Source organism: Triturus cristatus, chromosome 1_2 (assembly GCF_964204655.1).
Source record: "Triturus cristatus chromosome 1_2, aTriCri1.1, whole genome shotgun sequence".
NCBI lineage: Eukaryota > Metazoa > Chordata > Amphibia > Caudata > Salamandridae > Triturus > Triturus cristatus.
The window spans coordinates 528,802,795-528,825,314 of record NC_140580.1 but is presented as its reverse complement, the minus strand read 5'-3'; the positions used below and the strand labels follow the sequence as shown (position 1 = coordinate 528,825,314).

The 22,520-nt window shown below is 42.3% G+C and overlaps 1 protein-coding gene across 2 annotated transcripts in view; it reads right to left on the bottom strand.

The window, feature by feature from the left end:
• The window catches only part of HPSE2 (heparanase 2 (inactive)), a 1,995,135-nt gene that overhangs the window by 76,418 nt on the left and 1,896,197 nt on the right, over positions 1–22,520 (bottom strand). For both annotated transcript variants that reach the window (XM_085615005.1, XM_085615004.1), the window contains one exon: positions 6,533–6,679. In XM_085615005.1, coding sequence (XP_085471131.1) covers positions 6,533–6,679 — 147 coding nt within the window. The remainder of the gene's footprint in view (positions 1–6,532; positions 6,680–22,520) is intronic.

The window sequence follows — 22,520 nt, the reverse complement described above, 5'->3', positions numbered from 1 at the left end:
ATAAGGCGGCTTGTAACCGGCAGGAGGCAAGTACTGAGTCCGAGGCTTCTCCGACAGCTATCACAGAGCCTATGACAGTTGCTGAGATGGGGGCAAGCGCCGCCGAGTTAGTACAGCAGATTCCGGCAATGTTTAGGATCAAAAATAAAGCAAGAAAAAATCAAGATCTACCCGGCGAGCCGGCCCCAGACGAGGGAGGATTGCAGCAGACTACAGGTGGCCAGGAAGGACAACAAGGTATGGAAGCAACTCCGGCTCTCCTGATCCACTCGCAGGGGACTGGCAGGGGGGTTCTGGGAGATGTAGTCCAGGCAGGATTAGACCAAATACATACGGAGCTGGAAGAGGAGGCGCAACAGCAGCAGCAGACTGATGAGGAAAGGCTCCCCATTGTTGGTGCTAGGAGCTTGGTTAGTCTGTCCTTGGTGGGAAATCTAAAAGCTGGAACTACAGAAATGCCGAGAGAATTATCTGATTTACCGGATAAAGCTCCAACAACGGAGGACTTTTTTTCTCTGTCCGATAGGTCCTCGGTGGATAGCGCAGTGCGGGACTGGCTGGATGGGGCGAGTACAGGGGGAGAGGAGGAAAATCTGGATAACTCCATGGAGCTCCCGGGGGGCGTGATCAGACTGCCGGTGGAGTGACTGGGATAGGGTCAGAAGCCTCTTCTACTTGGGATGAACAGAGCTTACCTAATTATGCCGGGCTTGTTGTACCGAGTGTGGCCGTATCATCTGCTCAAGGTCAATTATTAGAGAGAAAATTGGCCCCAGGAGAAATCACCCTAAACACAATCTATGATTTAATCATGACCCATAGGGCAGAAACACAGGCCGGCTTAACCCGTACTCAGAATGCTTGCGAACGAGTACAGAATGCTGTTAGAAGAGTTGCTAAGACCTGCTCGGATGTGGCCTGAAAGGATGAGCGAGGCTGAGACAAGGATATCCACATTGGAGGACGAACTGGGTGCTCAGAAGGAAGCAGCTGAGTCCCTCAAAGCATATAGGGATGATATGCATTGGAAGGTAATTGACCTTGAAAATAGATCTAGGCGTAATAACCTGAGAGTGCTTGGTGTGCCGGAGGGAAAGGAGGGATCCGATCCGTTAAAATTTATGGCAGAGTTATTTACGGATGCCTTTCCAGAGTTGGGACACTGGGAGTGGCAAAAGGAAGTTCAAAGGGCACACCGATTTCCATTTGTTCAGAAGAAAGGGCAAGGGGAAGCCTTTCCTGGGGCTATTCTGATTTCATTGAATAACTTCCGGGCGAGAGAAGAACTTTATGACCTTGCACAACCAAATAAACGAAGAAATGCCAAAGGCTGCGAATTTTTTGTCCGCCCGGACTTTTGTCAGTCTACAGTTGAGCAGCGGTGGAAGTTCAGACAGCTCATTCCAATGTTTCAAGCTAAGGGTGCTCAGGTGTTCCTTCAAAATCCGGCTAAACTGAAGGTGGTCAAAAGTGGTCGCAGTCAATTCTTCACATCTGAAGGCAAGGCGAAGGAATATCTACAGTCAATCTAAAGTACTCTTTAAAGACCCTATGCGTATGAGAATTGATGTTGGGCGGTATTTAGGGGGGTCAATTGGGCTCTGTCTCTGGGGGTCTGGGTTTTGTCATCTATATGAAGGAGCAAGGAACAATCTGGCAGCAAATATGCACTATTATGGCTAGCTGTGGACTAACAGTTACGGACATTCAGGTTCTATTGGGTCTATTGGGCTTTGGTTTTTTGTTTCGTGGGTTTTGGGCTTGATCATTTATATGTATTATTATAGCTAGCTGTTGGTTATTAGGTCTGGATAATTAGGGATAATTATGGATTTTTCATTGAGTTTATTATTGTGTTTATAGGGTGCTATTTGCTGAATCATGATCTGTTCTTTTTTTTCTCACTTTTACTATGTCGCAAAGGTTGCCGAGTTGGAGGTGAAGGCACTGAGCTTAACCATCACTAGGGAAAATTTTTCTCAATGCTCCATGAGGGGGGTGAGGGGAGTAAGGGTAAGGGGGGCTGGAGGGTAGGAGGTGCAGGGGGGGTGACGGTTTTTTTTTGGGAGTGTTGGGCCGGGGGGGTAGTGGTGGAGGGGGTAAAAGAATCAGCGAGGAGCAAAGATTTCATGGTTTATTTCAATATGCTCCAGCCAAAGCGAGTGGGTATACGGAGTAAGAGTAAAAAAACCGAGTTCGTTTCTAAAAGATATCAGTTATATAGTGGTTCAGTAAGTTGTCGGTTTACAGTTATTTGGAGTGAGGAACTTTATTGTCCTGAGTCTCTGAGACAAAATCTGGAAACTGATAAGGACTTTGGATGAGGAACTTAATATGTTGTACTTTGAATATTTGTGGGCTGAACGATTTTAGGAAAAGACGGGTATTAGCTGGAATTATACTTTCATGTTCCTGGGATTTGTTATTTTTACAAGAAACGCATATAGCGTGGTCTTATAGGGCTTGGCTTAATTCCCTCGGTTTGGAACTATTAGCCTGTACATCCCAGTCAGTTAATATTAAAGGAGTTGCGATACTTGCCAAGAAAGGATTGATGGAGGTTAGGAAGTATAAAACAGATAAGTCGGGACGTTGGGTCATTATGGAGGCAGCGATTTCCCATCAAGTTATTACACTGTGTTCAATATATGGGCCAAATTTAGATGATCTGGAGGTCTTTCAAGTGATTAATATAGAACTGTCATTGTATTCGCAACCTATGATAATATGTGGGGATCTAAATATTCATCTTCATTCAGGGTTTAATTTTAGAACGGGTGAATCTTATATGGGAAGGAAGTCACGAGGGTTTAGGGCCCTGCAAGCGCTGGTTCAAGATCAAGGGCTGTATGATGCTTGGGTGTAACTTAATTCTGGCCAAGATGGATATACATATTTTTCTGCCCCCCATGGAAAGATGGTACGGTTGGACTATTTTTTAGTTTCTGATGCTATTTTATCGAGCGCATCTATCAAGATCCTTCCTAAAATTATATCGGATCATAATCCGGTGGTGCTGGAGATTGAATGCACTGATTTAAGGCCTAGGATCACAAGATGGTCCTTCGATAGAAGGCTTCTTTTCAATGAAGACTATTGTAAGTGGATGAAGGAATGGATTCCTGAATTTATTCAGATGAATATGGGGTCAGTCAGGAAAGATATTGTCTGGGATGCACTGAAGGCTGGGGTGAGAGGTGAGACACTGAGATCTGTCGCCAGAAAGCGCAAAACCGAGCACTTAAAGACTATAAACGATTTAGCGACCCTCTCTCAGCTGGAGCAAAAATTAGTCCAAGAAATAAATAGTGGGGGTAGGGTTAAGGAGGTCCAGGCGCAAATTGCAGTTTGTCGAGCGAAAATATATCAGGGTTATGCAGACGAGGCAGCGGCTAAGTATCAAGTATATAGGAATGAATGTTATGAATATGGAGAGAGGGTCGGGAGTGTCCTTGCTAATAGGTTACGGCAAAAAGAGGTTTACTCTAGGATTATTAAGATAAAAGACATCGAGGGTAAACTTGTGGAGACCCTTTCCTTGGTTCAAGACTCTTTTAAAAATTATTATGAAAGATTATACATGGCAGAGCCAGTTGCAAGACCGGAGAGTTATCTTGAGGAAATGGAGGTTTCGGGGTTAGAGGAGAGGGATAAAGAGGTATTGTCTGAAGCGGTTTCATGGGTGGAGATTGAAACTGCTATGCTGTCGTTAGCATCAGGGAAGGCGATGGGTCCAGATATGATCCCCTTAGAGTTTTATATTAAGTTTAGGAAGGTCTTAGAGGAGATAATGATCTCAGTATTTCAAGGGGCTTTTGATGGGGTTCCCCCAGCTTCTTGGTCTCAGACAGTAATAGTAGTCTTTAAAAAAAAAGGAAAGGATCCCCATGAGCTTTCTTCGTATCGGCCAATCTCTTTAATTAATGCCGATAATAAAATTTACTCGAAATGTCTTGCAAAGAGATTAGGGGGAGTTATTACTCCATTAGTCTCACTACAGCAACACGGGTTTATCTCTGGGAGGGGGACTACGGATCATGTTAGACGACTTATCTCTGTCGATTGGGCTCAGGCGATGGGGGTGCCAGTAGGGGTGGCCCTGTTGGATGCCGAAAAGGCATTCGACAGGGTCTCCTGGAAGTTTCTATGGGCAGTGATGAGGTGGAAGTCTTTTCCTAATAATTTTATACGGGCAATACAGTCAATGTATATCACTCGGAGCGCAACAGTACGGCTGGGGGGAGAGGAATCACAGAGATTTATGGTCAATAGGGGCACCGGCAGGGCTGCCCCTGTTCCCCACTTCTTTTTGCTGTGTTTATAGATCCTCTCATTTCTAGATTAGAGACTGACATGGAAATTAAACCGGCAACCGTGCAGTCACATTCGATTAAAGTTTTAGCATATGCCGATGACCTCGCGGTTGTGTCTACTGACATGAATAAGGCGTTGCAGAGAATCGAGGTTATTACTAGACAGTTCGGAGCAGTGTGTGGCTACAAACTAAATTTAGGGAAGACACAAGTGTTGCATACGGAGATCGGATTACCTCCGGAGGTAGAGGTAGTTACAGAGGCAACGTATCTGGGTATAATTATCTCACCCCAAATTCAAAATATTCCAGGGATTAATGTAGAACCGATGCTCGCATCTTCGAATAAGACTTTGGAGCGATTAAATCGGCTGCATCTCTCTCTATATGGAAGGGGCAACGTACTGCAGATGACGATTTTTCCGAAGTTCCTCTATCTGTTTCGGGCCATCCCAATTGTTTTTCCTAATTCTATTTTTACCAGAATAGAACGAATGTCTTCAAGATTTCTGTGGGGCTATCGCCGATCCAGGAGAGCAATTAAATGGCTTTATCTGCCAAGGGAACGTGGAGGCCTGGCACTCCCAAATTTTTATTTATACTATTGTGCTTCGTTACTTCAATTTATGGGAGTCCTGGTCTGTGGAGAGAAGCCGCTTCTGGACCCCACTTTCTCGCCCTCAATATATGAATGGTCTCTAGGGAAACTGGCGCAAGGGTTACTTTTGAAGGTATTGGAGCCAAGTTATTACAAAAAAACTAGATTTAAAATTATACAGGCAGCATATCTAGTTTGGAAGAGGTTACGTAAGCAGCTACATATCCCTAGTATTACTTGGTTTACCCCATTGGATTCGATTGCCCTATTACCTGCGGTATTCCAGGATTCGATTATGCGGAGGTGGGCACAGTATGGTATTAAACTAATTGGGGACCTGTTGGAGCAGGGGGAAATGGTTTCTTTTTCAGTACTGCAAGAAAGATTCAGTGTTAGAAAGTCTGATTTTTTAAAATATTTACAGTTGAGAAGTTTCTTGCAAGGTGCGATTACGGGGGGGAGATGTCAGGCTCGCCAGATTCAAATTCTGGATCTACTGAAAGGGAACTGTAAAATAGGGCAAATATACATTGAACTTATGTTAACACAATCTGATGATATGGCTAGACAGGAAGCAATATGGGAGGAGAAATTGCTGGTAACTAATATTGATTTACAATTGGTAATGCAAACTGCTAATTCTATTTTACTCTCTGGTAGCCTTAAAAGCCAATCATATATGGCAATGTTTAACCTGTACTATACCCCCGCAAAGATCGCAAAATGGAAGGCGGGGAGGGGGGATAAATGCTCAAGATGTGGACTCCAAGCGGCAGACTCGATACACATGTTTTTTTCATGTCCTTTACTTCAGCCACTTTTGCTGGATATCGAGCGTTTTATGTTGCAGTCCCTGGGTATCTCGATATCTTTAACAGCAACCTTGGTTTTGTTTGGTATTGAATTTGGAACAGAGGCGGGTAGTCGAGTTGTATCCCATAGGGACTTTAAGTTCATTTGTATGTCGGTTCTGAGGCTTTGTATAACCTCATGATCCTAGCATTATAGAGCTCACTGCAGTAATTGGACCAGGTGCATTTTTGTGATAGTATATTTAAGGGTAGCACACCCAGCCAATGGCCATGCTTAAAGAAATTCCAATAACCAATGGCTGATGGGGCTGACCAAAGCTCACTTTCTTTAGTGTATGTCGATGTTCTTAGCATTGGGCACCATATATGCAGCATGAGGTCTCGATGTGAGACCTAAAAAAGAGAACTCACGGAAGACAACTTTTTGTCTTCTGAAAAGTTGCCAATTGTTATGAAAGGCCAATATAAGAGCTCACACAACTTAGGCATTGAATGCATACATTGTGACAAATCAGATTATGAAAAAATGTTGTGGAATGTGATGGGAGAAATTAATTAAATTGTAATGTATACCAATTTCTGTGACTAAAAATTAGCAGTTTGGTTTTAAATGGGGTCATTTTAAAATAATGTGTCATTAGGCTTGCAATGTAAAATATCTCTTGGATAAATCAGAAGACCTAACAAAACCTTATTTTATATCATATGATATAATACAAAATATATCGAATTTAGCGTCTACAAATGTTATCTGCATTAGAAATAATGATGATACTGACTGTAACTAAAGTGTCTTACTGGTGCACTTACTTTGATTGAAGCCCTTCCATCCCAAACGGCTGAAGAAGGTACTGATGGACAAGTTTATCCCGCAGGGTTCCAGCCAGCTTGATTTTCTTTCTCGATCGGTGGAGGTTAATGATGTACAGTGTTACTGATCCTCGAACATAATTATGACTGCGTTCAGAAAAGAGTGAAATTAAAATAAATACTGGATAAAAAGCACAAAATATTTGATTTTATAAACATACATTTCAATATAAGGGCAAGAAATGATGAGTCAATAAATCCCAGACATGACAGAGAATTTTAAATGAAAGAAAATACAAAGTATGTTGGTGGTAGTTAAGGAAATAAATAGTCAAGCCATTTCCCTGGGCAAGAACAAACAATGAACTTGTTTATTTTCTTTTCGTGCATTGAATTTACAATACGCTTGGTGTGAATATTAGTTTATTGAGTTAATGTGATCCAAAATGTTTAAAAATAGCACCATCACATATTGATGTAGAGTGGGAGCCTACTATTATGTTATCTGATGTCGAGATTTGTTTGTTACGCTTTATTAAAATATTTGATAAAGCACATTGCTATAACCATTTGGCATCGAGGAGCTAAAGTGGAAACCACTACCAAAAGTATAATATAGATGTGTTATTTGTTAGCTAGAAAGAGGATTCCCCACTGCCGGGTGTAGTGACGCCTGCCCTGTCGCTTCCCCTGGAGCAGCTGGACTTCCTACTGACCTCATCATTGTGTTCCTTGTAGCGCACTTGGCGCTGGGAGATGCTGGCTTGGTCAACCCACATTCATTAACTATTAGTTCACTTATTATACATGGAGATTGATCTATACACTAGCAAATGGCCATTTCATTATTGTTGCTGTAGGATTATTCCACAAAAGGAGGAGGACTCTCTATTTTTTGGTCTGGCTTTGAGACACTGTTATACGCACAATATACATCAAACAACTTTATTTTTCATTAGAAAAATGCATAAAAAGTTCATAAAATGTATACTTCTGATAAATATCTATAACAACCAAATGATCTACATACAATATCTAAGTAATAAAAATATCTGTTATCAGCACCGTTAAAAATTATTATTAAAAGGCAATAATCAATAGATAAAACAGCCAATTAAATAATTATATATTATGATAACCTAGTAGCTTGCATATTAGACAAAGCGCACCAGTGTAAATGAGAAAACTAGTTACTTACCTGTAACTACAGTTATCCAGTATTGGTATCTTTCATAGATTCACATGCCTGAATCATTCCCCGTTGTCGAGATGGGAGTCCCACGGTAAAATATAAAAGCAGTGCCATAAATAATAAATAGGTTAAAAAGGACCAAAGGCCATCCATTAGTAGCCTATCTACGTCCTAGTCAAAAAAGGACTAAAAGGTGGCTCCAGCCAATCAGCTGTTAGTACCCTCTAGAACAGTCCCAGCAGAGGCAAGTTCTCTTCAGATTTTCCAAGCACAAGTGGGAAGTAAGTATACCCAAAATCAATGAGAACTGACTCCACGGGGAAGAGGGTGGGTTGCATGGGAATCTATGAAAGATACCAATATTGGATAACTGTACTTACAGGTAAGTAACTTGTTTTCTTATCCAGTATTGGGGTATCTTTCATAAACTCCCAATAGTTATCCATTATATTTTACACAATGCATGCACCAAGCATTATACTCTATAGAAATGTTAAAACAGAGAAAGTTGACATAGCCATTCAAATATACCTAAAAAATCATATTAAGGTACAAATTGTCAATGACAGTTACTTGATCACTTAATCCAATTAATATTAGAGAAATAAAACAACAAGAAAGTTTTGTTTTATGAAATTTAAAAAATCTGACCTTAGTTAAAAAGATGACGTGACAGCTTGTCCAACCACTGCATCCTCCCTTTGTGCAGATTAGAGGCAGTAGTGTCTTGTAAACGTGCGGACATTCTTCCATGTCGCAGCACGGCATATTTTGTCTAATGTTATTCCAGCAAACAAGGCTGTAGATGCAGCAACAGTTCTTGTGGAGTTTGCTTTAGCCCTCACTGTCAGAGATATATTTGCTTTTTCGTGGCAGAACTGTATCACATATGCGACCCATCTGGCGATCGTGGCTTTCGTTACTGCAGTTCCGTGTTTTCCTTGACTGTAGGCCACCAGAAGTTGATCTGATTTCCTTATTTCCTTTGTTTTGTGAAGATAAAATTTCAAACATCTTTTGACATCCAATGTATGTAGAGCCCATTCAGCTGGGCTAGATGGGTTTGGATGAAAGTTTGCAATATTACCGGTTCGTTTAGGTGAAATTGCGTTGGTACTTTCGGAATTAACTTAGGATTTGTCCGAAGAGCTACGTAATTCTCTGTAAAGTGCAAGAAAGGCTCTTTGATTGTAAAAGCATGTATTTCACTCACTCTTTTTTAAGAAGTAAGAGCTAGCAAGAGGGATACCTTCCATGTGAGAAATGTAAGTTCTGCTTTATAAATTGGTTTGAATGGTCGTCTCATCAATTGTGCTAGGATCACATTGAGCTTTCATTCTGTAGGAGGTGCGCGCACCAGAGGAAAAGCGTGGAAAAGGCCTCTCATGAATTGTTTTATGAGAGGAGATGAACAGAGAGATGGAATCTGAGGAGATTTCCTGTACCAGGATATTGCAGCCAGGTGAACTTTAACTGAAGAAAAAGTGAGGCCTGATTTAGCTGGTGAGTGTAGGTAAGGTAATCAGGGGCTTGCAATGGATGAACTCTGTTCCTTCCTTCGGCACCAGCAACAGAATCTTTTCCATTTCAGACGATATGTCTTGATAGTGCTTTCAGCATGGGATTTAGCAAGTATTTCTCTACAGTCCTGTGAAATATTGAGATCCTTAAACTCTAGGAATTCAGGAGCCATGCGTGCAAGTGCAGAGAACGTGGATCCGGATGAATCACTTGGCCCTTGTTCCTCGATAACATCGTTGGTGACGGATGAAGACGAATGGGACGAATGGGTCTATCTTGTGACAATAGAAGTAGCTCCGGGAACCAATACTGCCTGGGCCAATGTGGTGCAATCAAAATTAGGCAACAGTCTTCCGACTTCATTTTGATTAGTACCCTTGGGATTAATGGGATGGGGGAAAAGCGTAGTCATAAATCCCAGACCATCGCATTAAAAGGGCTTTCCCCCTTGACCCCTGTTGTGGGAACCTGTTGGCATAATACTGGTATTTTGCATTCTCCTTCGTTGCAAACAGGTCCAGAGCTGGTTTCCCCCATCTGTGAAAGATCCTGTCCACCTGCACTTTCTCTAGCTCCCACTCGTGGCAGCTGGACTGAGACCTGCTTAGTGTATCTGCTAGGGTATTGTGTAGACCCCTGGCATGCTCTGCCCCAATGAGATTACATGGAGCGTCGTCCATTCCCATAAATCCTGTCCCTCTTGAGATAGCGTCATGGATTTTGTTCCTCCTTGTTTGTTTATATAGTACATGCTGCTTGTGTTGTCCGTGCGGACCAACACTGAGGAACCTGCTATTCTTGGCAGGAAAGCCTGAAGAGATAGGAATATGGCTTTGAGTTCCAATCTGTTTTTCTGTATCAAAGACCACTTGCCCTGGATTTGTAAATCCTGCAGATGATCTTCCCATCCCTCCATGGAGGCTTCTGTTGTCAGAATGAAATCTGGGGTACTTTGTAGAAAGGTTAATCCTTGAACAAGATTTGTCGTCTGGGACCACCATTGAAGTGTTTCCACCATCCTTGTCGTTATTCGAATCACATCTTCGAACGATCCCAAAGCTTGTTGCCACTGTTTCTGTAGTTCCTGCTGAAGAGGTCTTATCTTCAGTCTTGCTAAGGGTATTACATTTATTGCTGAAGGGCACATCCCTAGGAGCGATTTGAACGTTAGTACAGAAACTGACTTTCTTTTTTAAATGGTCCTTGCCAACCTTTGAAGTCGCATCTGTCTCTCTGATAGGCAATCATTAACGGAATAAAGTTCAGTCTAACTCTTACCAATAAAAAATGATGCAAGGTGTTAGAGATGAACGAAAGATAAGAAGAGTGCCCATAAGCCACAGAGGGCAATGCCTGATAACTTATCACTGAAATTTCTGTTTGGTTTTTTAACCATCTATCTTGAGTGAATTTGTCAATAAAACGTTATTCAGGTTAGGATTAGCATATCTTTCATCACAAATTGATTTGATTGTGCAGAGTTCCTTTTCCATATCGATAGCCATTTTAATGGTATCAGTTATAAATGGATTTATCTTCTATAACTTGCAGAGGTTCAACTTGTGCTGTGCCCCAGATAGCTCCACCATAAGTAGACATGGATATTGTTTTCGCTGAATAAATTTCCAACATTTGTTGAATCAGTTTGTTACCTAGGTTCTTAGCAAACTTTCAAAGGGCTGCTATAGTTTTAGACTTATAGGGCCAGATGTACAACCATTTTATTTCACGCCTCGCAATTTGTGACTAATTGCGAGTTGCAAATTACGAGGTGCAAAATAAAATGTACAACAAAGTGTTTAACACTGTTTGCAATTCCCAATGGGGTCGCAAATTGCGAGGCTCAATAATATTAATGAGCCTCTCGCAATTTGAGAGCCCATTGGGAATGACGGCCCTCCCAGGGATGGTGGCCTGCTGGGCTCAGCATTCCACCATGTGTGGGACTGCTTTTAAAGTAAGTAAGTAAGTAAATTGTTTATTTGTACATGATAAATTAAAATCTTTACAAAACGGTGAAATAGCTAAAAATGTGTTAAAAATTCATTAAACATGATTTCCTCAATTTTACAATTTTGATTTGTATCAATTCGTAATTGACAATAAAATGTTTCGACGGTCATAAAACCTCATGTATCTTTTTTTCTACTAAATCAAAAAACTTTACGACCCGACAATTTAATTTTGTTTTTGCCGGGTTAAAACACAGTTTAACAGCCTGCCTGCATGTCCGGATGCCATGTAATTTAAAGGAGGGACGTAATAAGTTATACCTCAAATCCTTTAGTTTAGGACAAATGCACATGATATGGACAATATCTTCCTTGTCAGCTTTACACAGGCGGCACTGCTGCGTGAAGTTTTTTCTCACCCAGGGTGGTAAATGCGGAGTTACCGGAATTACGCCTAGGCGTAGTTTTAAAAACTTCTCTATCGTTTTTTGGTTCATTCCAATGTTGAGATATGCTTGTGGCTGCGTTCTTCCGTAGTCATTAAGCGTGATCCAACCGTGCGTTCTTTTTGTTAATGCCTCCTTGTCCTCAATAGAAGAGATAATTCGTGCTGATTTTTTTGCAACTTTTTTGAAGGACAGGAGATCTGTTGGAGTCTCCCAGAGATCTATCAGACCCAGAACTTCAAGTGAGTCAAAAAGATAATCTCTGGCTGATGATTTACGATGTCGGAGAAGCTCTTCCCATACATTGGAATTTAAAGAACCAGCCTCAGCGCTGCGAATCTTGTGCCAGCTGGTAACATACGCACACCGCCTTTCTAGTGTTTGTTTCAGAATGCCAAATTCTAACCGAATTTGTGCAGGCGAGACGTATATTGGCAAGTTAAAAATAGCCCAATATGAGTTAGCTATTACTATATCCAGTAGTGCGGCATCCTTCCCTTGAAGGGATTCACTCCCATATGAGAGAGTCGGTTGTAATTTTGCACGCAAAACCTGAAGAAGAGGGTTGAACGTTAGATCGGGAAGTTTGGCTTTTAAAGATTTTATTGCCAGGTAAGTCACAGTTCCCTTTCCTCGTAGTGAGTCTACTTGAGGCTTGAACGAGTTCTTAACATCCAAAATTACTCCCAAGTATTTGTAGGTGGTTACTAAGTCCAGCCCTTGTCCGTTTACGTGCCAGTTGATTTTCCTTTTTTTTTTGTAGTTCACTGCCATAACCTTCGATTTGTTGAAGTTTATTTGCAGGGCATTCCTTTCTGAGAAGGAGTAGGCTGCGTTTAGGAGGTGCTGAAGGGCTATTGGTGTCCGACTTATCAGCACCAGGTCGTCCGCGTAAAGCGAATTGGACAGTAATATTTTCCCTAATTTCGGTGCATGACAGAGGCCTTTATCTAGTTCCCCTGGTAGGTCAGCAAGAAAAAGGTTAAATAAGGTTGGAGCTAACACACAGCCCTGTTTTAATCCTTTTGTTGTCGGTATGGGTTTAGAGAGGTGCGTACCCGCTCCAAGTTTAACTTTGATCCAGGTGTTTGAGTGGAGTAGTATCAACATGTCTAAAAGATGTTTGGGTATTCCCCAGTTATCCAGTTTCTGCCAGAGTTTATTGCGATCCACATGGTCGAATGCAGCAGTGTAATCAATAAAGGAGAGGAAAAGGGGAGATTTGGTCTCTTTCGCTGTGTCCATCAGCAGGGTCAGTGCCATGATGTTAGTTGTTGTCCCTTGGCCCCTGCAGAAACCAGTTTGATTGATCGGGATTATTGAGTTTTCAGATGCCCATATCGTTAACTCCTCCAGTATAGTTCCTGCAAAGTACTTAGCCTCCACGTCTATAAGGGCAATAAGCCGATAATTTATTGGGTGTTTCCTGTTGCCGATTTTAAAAATTGGGCTGATTACTGACCCATGCCAGGACGCCGGAAGAGTTTGGGTGTTCTTTATGTTGTTAAATATCGGAATTAGTACTAGGCTCCAAAATTCCGCATCCGATTCATACAGCATTGGCGGGATGCCATTTGGACCGGGGGCGCCTGTCGGTCTGCCCCTTGCTATTTGCCTTTTGACATCAGCTGGTGTAATAGACAGGTGCCCGGAGTCGGTGTGGAAAGAAGAACTTGGGTCAGGCCGTAATTTCTCTTTTCGAGATGATAGCATGGTTCCATTAGTAACAATTTCTTGGGTCCTAACCGTTGTGTAGTATTTATCTATTTTTTCCCTCTGAACTTCTTTGCTGAACTTCTTTTTCCCCACCTCTACAAGGCTGTCCTCATTGGCAGCGTTTATGGTGTTAAAATGCTTAAAGAGGTGTTTAGTCCATGCTTCCTCCGTTATGTTTGAGTTTAGGCCTAAGTGGTATGGGTTCTGTATTCTTTTGATCATTTGCCAGAATTTCGAGCTATTTTGCTATTTTGATTCGTAGAGGAATTTGGCCCATAGCTCGTCATTTTTTTGTTTCTGTTGTTCCCATTTCTTCCGTTGTAGTTGTTTTTTTGCTTTCCGTAGAATTGTTTGCAGGTCGTAGTTTGTTGGGTCTTTTCGCATCTGTCTCAGTGTTCGGTTTATTAACCGTTTTTGGGTTTTCATTTCTGGAGTGAGTTGTAGTTTAGTTGGTGATCCCTTGCTTTGGCCTATCCTGCTTGGCGGTCCTTTTAACAATTTCAGTCTGATATCTAGGATGAAGTTTTGCCATACTTCGGACAGCTTTGTTGTGGAGCTTGCTGCTTGAGTAAAAGAGTTTTTGCTGCAAGGCTATGGAGTCGATGTTGTCGGGGTTGCACCGAAGCCGCCTTAAGTTCGAAGTCACTTCGATGTCAGTGCCTATGTATGGCTCAGTCTCGAGGAGTGAACTGACTTTTATTAAGGCTTCTTGGGGCAGGTGGTCACTAAGATCGTTTGAGCCTATCTTGAACTACGTTACCCTGCCAAGCATATTTAAAGATGTAAATGTGTAATCCAGATGGGAGGATTGCTTGTCAGAATGAAAGGTTGCAATCTGTGGGTCATCTTCCGTGTAACGCCAATTCAAGGCTCTTAAGTTGAGGTGTTCTAATTGCTGAAGTAGATTTTTTGAGCAATTTGTAAGTTTATTAATTTTTGCTGAGCCCTGTCTTGGCACTCCCCATGCAGCATTAAGTTCTTGATTAAGATCATCATCTGGATCTGAACTGATGAGAAACATGTTAAAGTCACCTGCCAAGATGAATAAATCAGAATCTTCATCGTTCATTATTTTTCCCAAGGCTTTTATCAGTTTGTTCGCGGCTTGTCGTTTCTGCTTGGGGTGAATGTAAGTATTAATTATTATAACATCTTGAGGTTTGTTATTTAACCGGAGTGAGATCTTTCCCACCTGTATTACACTTGGAGGTGTTATTTGAGATTCTATTGTCGTGATCCTGCCTATTGTTGCTATTGAGGCAAAAATCATCAGTCCCCCTGATCTACGACCAAAGGTGGAGTTTTTGTTTGCTGGAATACAGCAAGATGTGAATCCCTGCAGCTCAAATGCCTTTACCTCCCAAGTTTCTTGAAGTAATAGTAGGTCAAATGAGTTTAAATATTGTAGAAACTCTGGATCGTTGCTTTTACTAGCTAAACCGTTGATATTCCAAGTGCATACGCTGATTTGCCTGGTCTTTTCCAAGGGATGCTTTTAAAGAAAACAGTTATTTTTTTTAAATGCAGCTCGTTTTCCTTAAAGGAAAATGGGATACATAAAAAAGAAAAAAATGAAACGTTTTCGGTTAATTTTTTAAGGTGCCTGCTCTTAAAAAATATTTTCGCAGACATTTACAAATGCATTACCACCTATTTGAAGTAGGTGGTAATTGCGAGTGTTTTGCGACCGCAATTGCGGTTGCAAAACATTAGTACATGGTTTTGAGACTTGCTATTTGGAAGGCAACGCCCCTTCCAAATAGCGAGTCGCAAAACGTATTTAGCTAAATAGGCTTTGTACATGGCCCATGATGTTTTTGCATGCGCAAACGGGTTCTCAAACCCGTTTGCGCATACAAAAACGGGTCGTACATCTGGCCCATAATTCGCTCTGTTTCTCACCATCTCAGATAAATTAATTTACCATCAAAGAGGATCCCCTGCACAATATACTTATATAGGTGCTTTCGGTGAGCAGGCTTCATCCATTGGACTATTCAATTGCCATTCACATTTGCTTCTGCTAATCAGAGCATACAGCATGGGGAAATGGGTCGGCTCACTTTTCCCACTGGCTTCCTTCACTCTGATTGACTGCGCAAAGCCTGTGCACGTTGTTCCCATCCATCAAAAAATATCGCCTTTCCCTTAAGTGACAAAATGTGTTCAAAGTGTGCTTTTTAATTTTTATACACTTACTATATCTTTCAGCTATTTATTTTGACTGAAATCCTGGAGCCACTTATATGGTGATTTATTTATCATCTCTTTTTTAAAAGATGTTTTATAAAATCTTTAAGTGACATTGTAATATTGTAGATGCCTGAGATTCGAACCCTTTGTAAGTGATGATTTATTCTTATCACCTTCACAATTAATAACTAAAGGCTTATTATTTACAAAATATCAATAGTAAACCAACCCAATCAGTGATTTTCTTTTTAAAATTAATATTTTAGTGCATGAAAGTAGCAGCTACACTTGGTCGGTGACATTTTTCGCTTCTTTTCTTTTTCTTTTTGTTGTACATGCTTGCAATAAAAATGAATAAAAAATAATCATTGCACCAGCTTGCCAAGGCCATACCTACTGACCCTCCTAATACTTGTTTAGTTTGAGTTGTGCAGTTAGGCTGATCACTGGTCATGATGATAATGTTTTCTCACTGAAATGTTGGTTAACATGTATCAGAATCTTAGAAAAAGTGTATTTGTGTGGATTAGTAGTGCTCTTTGAGTCAAAGGCAGGACATAAATTCACCAAGCAATCTAAAGCATCATGTCCCGAGCAGCCTGGCTTAGCTAACCACACCTGTTGCACCTTCAACAGGTAATTTGCAGAGTGATGGGCAGCTATGCCTTGATTTCACTGAGTGGAAGCATCCCTGGCTGCAAGTCACTAAGGATAACTGTGACTACAATTATAGCAGTACAGTGCCCACCTTTCCCACCTCAGTTGGTGAGGAGCACATACTTGGTCCTTTTGAAGCCCCATGGTATTGCTTTCCCAAGGTTGCACACAATGGGCTCATCATTAGCACCCATGAACACTGCACTAGTTCCTGTACTGAGTCCATGCTGGACAATGAGTAACAGAGGTGACAAACTGTGACACCCTGAATGGAGGGAGATAGTAGAGGCCCCAGGGAGCCAACTACAGCATGGAGGTTGTATGAAGTCCTAGTAGCCCCACTGACCAATCCTGCTGCAATATACCCCTCCTTTTAAACTCCAATGGCCAAGCTCAAGAAGAAGAGGAGAAACAACCTGCAACACCCCCCAAAATTTGGGACAATCTCACCTGGCAGGAGGTTGGGGGAGAGGCTCGCACCAGCAAGCGGCCAGGAGGAGCAGGTGAGTGATGCAGTTTCATGGATTAACTACAGGGTGCTTCTTGATTGTCCAGGTGGTGGAATCTGCAGGGCTGGAATCTGTGCCAGCACAATCAATTAATGAATGAGTTGTAGGTGTTGCTGGGTACAAGTGTGGAGGAGAGCTTTCCTCTAAAGGCGTAAGTGCAGTTTCCAAAAAATGCAGAGATCAACTTAAATCACATGCCTACCCCTCCCATAGGATAACATTGGCGATTCCTTATTACATTTAATAAGCTGTTATTCCTAATTGAGAGGATGTAGATATGTCATGTTTGGTACCTATGAAATTGTAATGATAAATCCTCTTTAATGGTAAAGTCTAATTTACAATTTTGAAAATGCCACTTAAAAAAGTTATACCAAACACAAAACGGGCAACCCAATAGACCCTTGGAGGCTTGGGTAATGTCCAAGTTGGGGTAAAGATGCCCTTAAGGGATTCTTTTCAAGATCTAAGCTTTTTGTAATTTCAACACATTAATTATCTAGAGCCCTAAATAGTGGCTTCTTCACAACCAATGTCAAAATAAATTGATAATTATCCAGCGAATCAAAACTCAAAAATGAACAAACTTTAACAAAGATATACAATTCAACATGGGTGTACACTTGATCAAATTTACATTTATAAAAAGGATTATATTCTAAAAAAGGGTACAGATTGAAAGTCACATAAGAGCAAAAAGTGACTGAAATAAACATTATTTCATATAGATCTTTTAACATGACACACGTATGCCCTTTCCCATTTCACAAATTAATTGACAGGTAAAACATCAATGACAGTACAATGAGCAATTCCTGACAGGTTGTTAAAGCGGAAAATGGGTCAAATGTCATTAAAAGATCATTAAAAGATCCATAGGAAAGAATGTTGTAAAGAATCCCTTGAGGTCATCTTTACCCTAACACTAGAAGGTTGGCAATTTCCGGTCCTTAGCAAGTAGTGCCTGCAGCCTGTCTTAGGTGACATGACTGGGCATAAATGGCAGTCACACAATAGAGGGATTAGATGTGCCTGAATGGGCCACCTGACGGAAGGATATAGGGCGGAGTTGAGCAAAGCCCCACTTACACCTGAAAAGCCTATGCTCTGCCTCCACACAAAGGGCCTAACAACCCTGCATTCCTACCACAGACACCTGGAAGCCAGGGGAATCAGGAAAACCACACACTTCAAAGAACCTCTCCAGAAGCTTCTCCCTCCTTCCAGAACAAGGACACCAGGGTATAAAATGAGACCTTCAGACCCACTCTTCAGTTCACCTCTGGATCTACAGAAGGACTCTCAGAGGACTGCCCGTTGCTGTGACCTGCTGTGCACTCTGTCAGACTGCTGCTGTACCTGTAAGGACTGCTTTTCTACCTGCAGCCTGCCTTGAACCCTCAGAGGCCAGCCACTCTGGTAAGCCCTGCCTCTTCACATGCACCCACAACTACCAGAAGTGACTCCAAGGGTTAGTTTGCTGGCGTCCTGTTCAGAGCCACAGCGGCATAAGAGGCTCCCACCAGCTTGACCTCACACTTGTAAACTGCCTGAGTGAGTTGTGAGCCCCCAATAGGACTCCCACCATTCCTGGACACTTGGTTGTGGTGGTAAAAGTGCCCAGATGGCCAAATGCCAAAACGAAGAACTTAGACAAATTTTGGCTCAAGTGTTCTGAGAACCAGGAGGAGACTGAGACCAACCTACTCGACTATCTGCACGAAGTGTATCACAGTTCAGATTTACTTTGCAGCTTCTCCCACTACATTCTTCTCCTCAGCAGCAAATCCTTTGGAAAGGACCTTCGCCGAAAGGGTATCTGACCTCGTGCTTCGTCCAACTGGAGATTTCCAACTTCAATTTTGGCAACTAACTCCAAAAGTAGTAATCTTCACCACAGCTTTGACGCAAGGCCATCAAACGATGACGCTCCCTCCTCGCACACCTCGTGCAGCCTTGCCCCACTGAACTTTTCTCAGACACTATTTCTCAGAGTTTCTTCCATGTCCAAAGGTAAGCACTGATTGGGTCCAATCCACTTCTTGTGTCTGAACCACGCTCCATTGTTGTTGGCTATATTTTTCGACTACGACCCGGTCTCGCATGGGTAAATGTCTGCGGTTGACGCTTTAATCTTTGAGGTGCTAGTTTTAACAAAAAATAATAAATCTGGTTCTATGGATTGGATTTTTGTAGTTTTGGTGTCAAATAATGTATTTAAATGTATTTATGATTATTTATTATAATTTATTAAAAATCTATTTGCTCTATTTTTCTAGATTGGTTTAGGATTTTTCTTGTGTTGTGTTTTCCTTTTATCACCATTTGAGGGCTGCATACATACTTTACCCATTGCTTCTAAAGTTAAGCCTACCTGCTTTTTGTGCTAAGCTACCCAGGGTTAAGTACAGTTTATTTTTGTGACTTTTTGTGGTTCACCCTGCAATAGACTGTGGCTGTTGCTGGGTCGGGGATCATACCCCAGTCAGCCAAAAACCCAATTTCTCACATTGGGTTTACACAACTATGAGTAGTGTCATTCAGCTTCTACTTTCTCAGTATGAACTGTGCATTTGTTGGACAACATAAATGCTAGGATGGTGCCTGACTGATTCTATGCACCTCCTCAGGATAAGTTGACCTATAGTCTTGCTAGCTCACAGTGCAACCATAAGCACCCCTGAACCTAGGAATGTAACAAATGGGTTGTGCAACCTCAGAACATGACAACACTGACTCCCCAAGGAATCGTTGTAACAGATGTAGAATCCTTTCACTCTGTCACTCATACATACTCAAAGGGATATACAAGAAGTACACAAGCAGGTGTTTCAATATTTATTGAAGCTTGTGATTCTTGTACAAAATATATGTGCTGCAACGATTAATAGACAGAAATAAGAAAATAAGTTACTTGCCTGTAACGACGGTTATCCAGTATTGAAGAAGGGCGACTTTCCATTTGAGGTATTTCAATTAAGCTTTATGGATGGGTTCAAATGGTCTTTTCATGAGTTGTGCAAGAACCACATTTAAGTTCCCTTCCGGTGGAGGTGCTCACACTGGAGGGAAAGCACGGAACAGCCCCTTCATGAAATGTTTGATAAGGCTTGAGGCATAAAGAAAAGTGCCACTGGAAGCTCTTCTATTGCAAGAGATGGAAGCCACTGAACCTTAACCGAAGAGAAGGCTAAACCTGATTTTGCCAACGAGAGAAGATATGATAAAATTTGTTGTGGGGATATCTGAAATGGAATCAGGTCATTTCATTGGCACCAGACACAGAATCGATTCCATTTAACTTTGTACGTCTTGTTGGTGCTTTTCGCTCTAAATTTTGAGGTGAATATCTCTACACTGCTCATGTCTTTAAACTCTAAGAATTCAGGGGCCAGGTGTGTAAATTTAGAGACTCCCGATTCAGATGGTGCACTTGACCGCTGTCCCTGGACAAAAGAGGAGAAAACAGCTGCAGACAAATAGGTCTCGTTTCTGAGAGGTGAAGACGTTTCAGAAAGCAATGTTGCCTGGGCAACCTGGGTGCGATCAGAATCAGGCGACATCCTTCCAGCTTCATTTTGGTCAGTACTCAGGGAATCAATGGGATGGGAGGAAAAGCGTAGGCATATATCCCTGACCATCGCATTGAAAGGGTATTGCCCTGAGACCCCGGGATAGGGTACCTGCTGGCATAGGACTGGCCTTTGGTGTTGATGTTCGTGGCAAACAGGTCCAGAGCTGGTTTCCCCCATAGAGCAAATACTCCATCCAAATGGAATTGATTGAGTTTGCATTCGTGGCAATTGTCTGTAGCTCTGCTAAGAGCATCTGCCAGTGTGTTGTGTAGACCTGGAACATGCTCTGCTTGGAGAGAGCTTTCATGCTCTGTTGCCCAGCTCCACAGCTCCTGTGCTTCTAGAGAAAGGGTGAGAGATTTTGTTCCTCCCTGTTTGTTTATGTAGAACACACTGGTCGTGTTGTTTGTACGGCCCAGTATGGAGGCGCCTGCTATCCTCGGCAGGAAAGCCTGTAAGGAGAGGAATATGGCCTTCAACTCCAGGCTGTTGATATGACTTTGATTTTGAGAATTGGACCATTTGACTTAAATTTGAAGGTCTTGCAAATGGCCTCTCCAGCCGCCCATAGAGGCATCCGTTGTCAGGATGAAATCTGGCATGTCTTGTAAGAAAGTCAACCCTTTTAAAAGGTTTGAGGTGTGGTACCACCATTTCATTGCTATCTTCATGGCTGGAGTAATTCGAATGATGTCTTCAAAAGATCGCAATGTTTTAAGCCATTGTTTTTGTAATTCTTCCTGGGGAGTTCTCATTTTGAGTCTGGCCAAGGGAACCAAGTCAATCGCTGAAGAGCACATCCCTAGCAGCGACTTGTATTTCCTTACTGAAACAGACTTTTTTCTTGATATGGCCATAGCCAAAAGACGTAGTCGGGTTTGACGTAATTCGGACATGAATGCTTTGCATTGGATTGTGTCCGATCTGGCTCCCAGGAATGGTACTATTTGACTGGGAATGAAGGAGGACTTGTGACGTTGACTGTCAACCCTACTTTGCTGAACAGTCATAAACAAGCATTGCTTGTAATCTACTAGCATAGCTTGAAGATCTTGAATTAAGGTTGGCGGCAGATGAGCAATCTCTCTGGGGTGATGATCTTGGTATTCGTAGTGTTGATAATGATGCGGCAGTGCCACATATGGCTGGTAGTATTGCTGGTCCTCGTAATCATCGTCAAGATCCTGGCACTTCACGTGCAGCTCCGAAGGACTGTGTGCTGCTCTGTACATACCATCATCTTCCTCTTCATCCTCATGAGACTCCTGAAGGTCCAAAAGGTGCGATGGAGGTAAAGGAGAGATTTTACTATAAGCCGACATTTCAGGATGAAAATAATTCTTCATCACCCTAATCATCGTCGACGGTGGCATCGTCGGGCTTCTGGTTACAGTCGCTGAAAATCCTGTCGTCGATGGCATCATCGTCGACGGAATCATCGTCAATGGTATCGTTGCCGACGGTGGCGTCATCGACGGTGTCGCCGTTGATGGTCTCGTCGATATTGTTGTCGACGAACCTGCCATCGACGGTGTCATCGTCAGCGACAGAAGTGGCATCGACGGTGTGGACGTCGACGATATCTTCGACAGCTTCATCACTGAAATTCTCACTGACTGCAAAGATGAGGCAGACGTCGATAATGACGGCGTTGACGATATCTTCGTCGATGGTATGGGACCAAAGATGGCAATGATCGTCGTCGTGTTTGATGTCGATGGGGCCGACGACGTAATAGTGTAACTTGCTGTCGTCGATGACCCAGTGACTGTCGTTGACGGTGTCATCGTCGATGGGGATTTTTCAATCCTGCTTTTTCCAGGATCAGATGAAGAGGCTTTGTGTTGCTTCTTTTCTTTCCTCAAAGGGGTAGAGGAAACAGAAGACGGAGGCTCAGGGGATACTTTAGATTGTTTCACCTTTCTTGAGCACTTGCTTTCTGGAGAGGGTTTAAGGTGTTTCCTGCCCTCCCCAGAGCCTTTCTCCTCAGACCTTGCTCTTTTATGAGGTCTAGGTGAACCATCACTGTCCTCCTCCGATGACTTGCGGTGATTAGTGGACTACAACCACAGAAGCAGCCTCCCCTCTCTGTCTCTTAAGGTCTTAGTAGAGAAAATGCGACAGATTTTGCACTGTTTTACCTCATGGGCTGGATGGAGGTAGTAGATGCAGTCCTTGTAGGATCATCAACATGAACTATTTTCTTGCCACAGGTCTTGCAGGGCTT